Source organism: Centroberyx affinis, unplaced genomic scaffold, assembly GCF_046629955.1.
Source record: "Centroberyx affinis isolate AG114_WGS23_722 - 3 ecotype Tasmania unplaced genomic scaffold, CSIRO-AGI_Caff_v1 ptg000146l_1, whole genome shotgun sequence".
In the NCBI taxonomy this organism is placed as follows: domain Eukaryota; kingdom Metazoa; phylum Chordata; class Actinopteri; order Beryciformes; family Berycidae; genus Centroberyx; species Centroberyx affinis.
The window spans coordinates 102,639-104,731 of NW_027278844.1; the positions used below are offsets into that span (position 1 = coordinate 102,639).

A 2,093-nucleotide genomic window follows, 5' to 3' on the forward strand; every position below is an offset into this window, starting at 1 on the left:
ACATACTGATCATTCTATTTGTGAACAGGAATAATCTGTTAACTGGTTTATTCACGGCAACAGGGATGCTCAATCGCAGAGTATCAAAGGTTGATGTAAACAGTTTAAGGTGAATTAGAACTAGAATATGGCAATAGCTGGGTTACTCTGTAAATGTAGCCTTTGTGTACAGAGTACATTAATAAATTGAATGAATATACAAGAGATAAAGTGGAAATAAATTGTATATTGTACCAAACATATTTATTGATATGTTAGTACTTCAGCACTCCAGTGAATCAATCAAAACAGTTTTGAGTTTGCAAAATCACCTTGAAATATTTTGCCAGAAATGATCATTCTGAAAGCCACCCGGAACCAGCTGTAAAAGAATGCATAAACAAATGGATTGAGCATTGAATTTGACCATCCGAGAAAAATAAACGTTTCAATTACAGGTATTGAAATTGAATAATTAATTAACGGATTTAAGGTCATAGCAGTAAAGAAAGGAGTCCAACAGATCAGAAAAGCTCCCATAACAAACGCCAGAGTTTTTGTGGCCTTTCTCTCCATTTTAATGACAGATGTGCCAGACTTTATGCCCTGACAGTTTGTGTTCTGGATGCTGCGTGCCTGTCTCTGTGCCACCAGGAAAATCTTTAGGTAGATACTGAGCATTATGATTGCTGGGAGATAAAATGAGAAAATACATCCGGCAATGCTTGAAATTGGAATATGAAATGAAAAACACCGTCCTTCACATTTTCCTTCATTAAAACCCATAATTATCACGCTAATTCCAAGTAGGAGAGAAACACCCCAGCTCACCACGATCATGATAACAGCAGCATGAGAATTAATTTTACTTCTATACCTCAGAGGCTGACACACTGCATAATATCTGTCAATAGAAATAAAACATAAGTTCAGAATAGAGGATGTAGTTAGTGAAACATCAAGGCTGCGCGCTAGCTTACAAATTAAATCTGCAAGATGCCAACATGAGTTTATGGAGAGTGCTATGACGAATGGCAAGACTAAAGCCCCTACAAGGAGGTCAGACACAGCCAGAGAGAGGATGAGGTAGTTAGCTGGAGTGTGGAGCTGTTTGAAGTAAATGATGGAAATTATTATGAGAAAGTTTCCACACATTGTGAGAACAGATAATGAACCAAGGAAAATATATAATAACACACGTATTGTTGAAGGGGTGATTATTATTATGCAAGATACATTTTCTGATTCATAACAGAGTATGTCCTTAACAACATCAGTCCTGTTGAAAATGAATTCAGTTTCCATGCCTTCTGGCTCCTGCTATCCTGCTAAATAAGGTTTTCAGTTATAAATGAATCATCAATACAGAGATAATCACATTTACAATAACATTTCTTTCAGCAGAAGTATACAATTGCAACAATTTTCAAGAAGAAAGTGATTATGATTATATTTTTTCATACCATCCTTAACTCTGAAGAAGGTTTATGGATCAGTCATGATGTGAATCCTTGATCTCTGCCCCGCTGAGCAGAAACTCTGGACTTTACCCTCGTACTTATCAATCCCTTGCTCATTAGCATAATTAATGCAGTCTTCTTTTGGCCAGTAAGAAGTAGGTAACTATGTATTCTGTTTGCATGAGATAAATTTATCATGTGTAATGAGAAACACTTATCACCGGTTTAGGCTTATTCATTAGCCAATGATATGGGTGCCACAGTTTAAAAACATGATATTTTATGTGATAAGCATTAAGCTTGAATACATTTTGTTACTTTGTGCATTCAAAATAGTTTCCCTCCCCTCATTACTTTGCTTGACACTGATCAGCACTTTATTGACTCTATCCTGGACCTTCACTTATGTTTACACCTACTGCAGTTCACAATATTACACCCAATAATTTTGTTTTCAAAAACTATAGGCTAATGGGACAGCTGACCCTGTTGTCTTAAAACGACCCACTCATTTCAGAAACTGAATTGTATCAACAATTGTGGGCTTAAGAGATGGCTAATTTATCAGTGAAGAACAGTCTGCATACTGCATGGCTCCCTTCAATTCTTTTAATGGACCAGAGAAGTGATGTTTCGAACACAGTGACTCTTCAT

General features: G+C 36.4%; 1 protein-coding gene across 1 annotated transcript; it reads right to left on the reverse strand.

Annotated features, from left to right (window-relative positions):
* Nucleotides 1–282: 282 nt before the first annotated feature.
* LOC139654627 (trace amine-associated receptor 1-like) lies at nucleotides 283–1,284 on the reverse strand. The gene has a single exon (XM_071531747.1). It carries the CDS (start codon nucleotides 1,282–1,284, stop codon nucleotides 283–285), a length of 1,002 nt encoding a protein of 333 aa, XP_071387848.1.
* Nucleotides 1,285–2,093: the final 809 nt, after the last annotated feature.

What these genes read in the sequence shown, in the direction of transcription:
- LOC139654627 (XM_071531747.1), bottom strand. Translation starts at nt 1,284, where the DNA reads ATGGAAACTGAATTCATTTTCAACAGGACTGATGTTGTTAAGGACATA.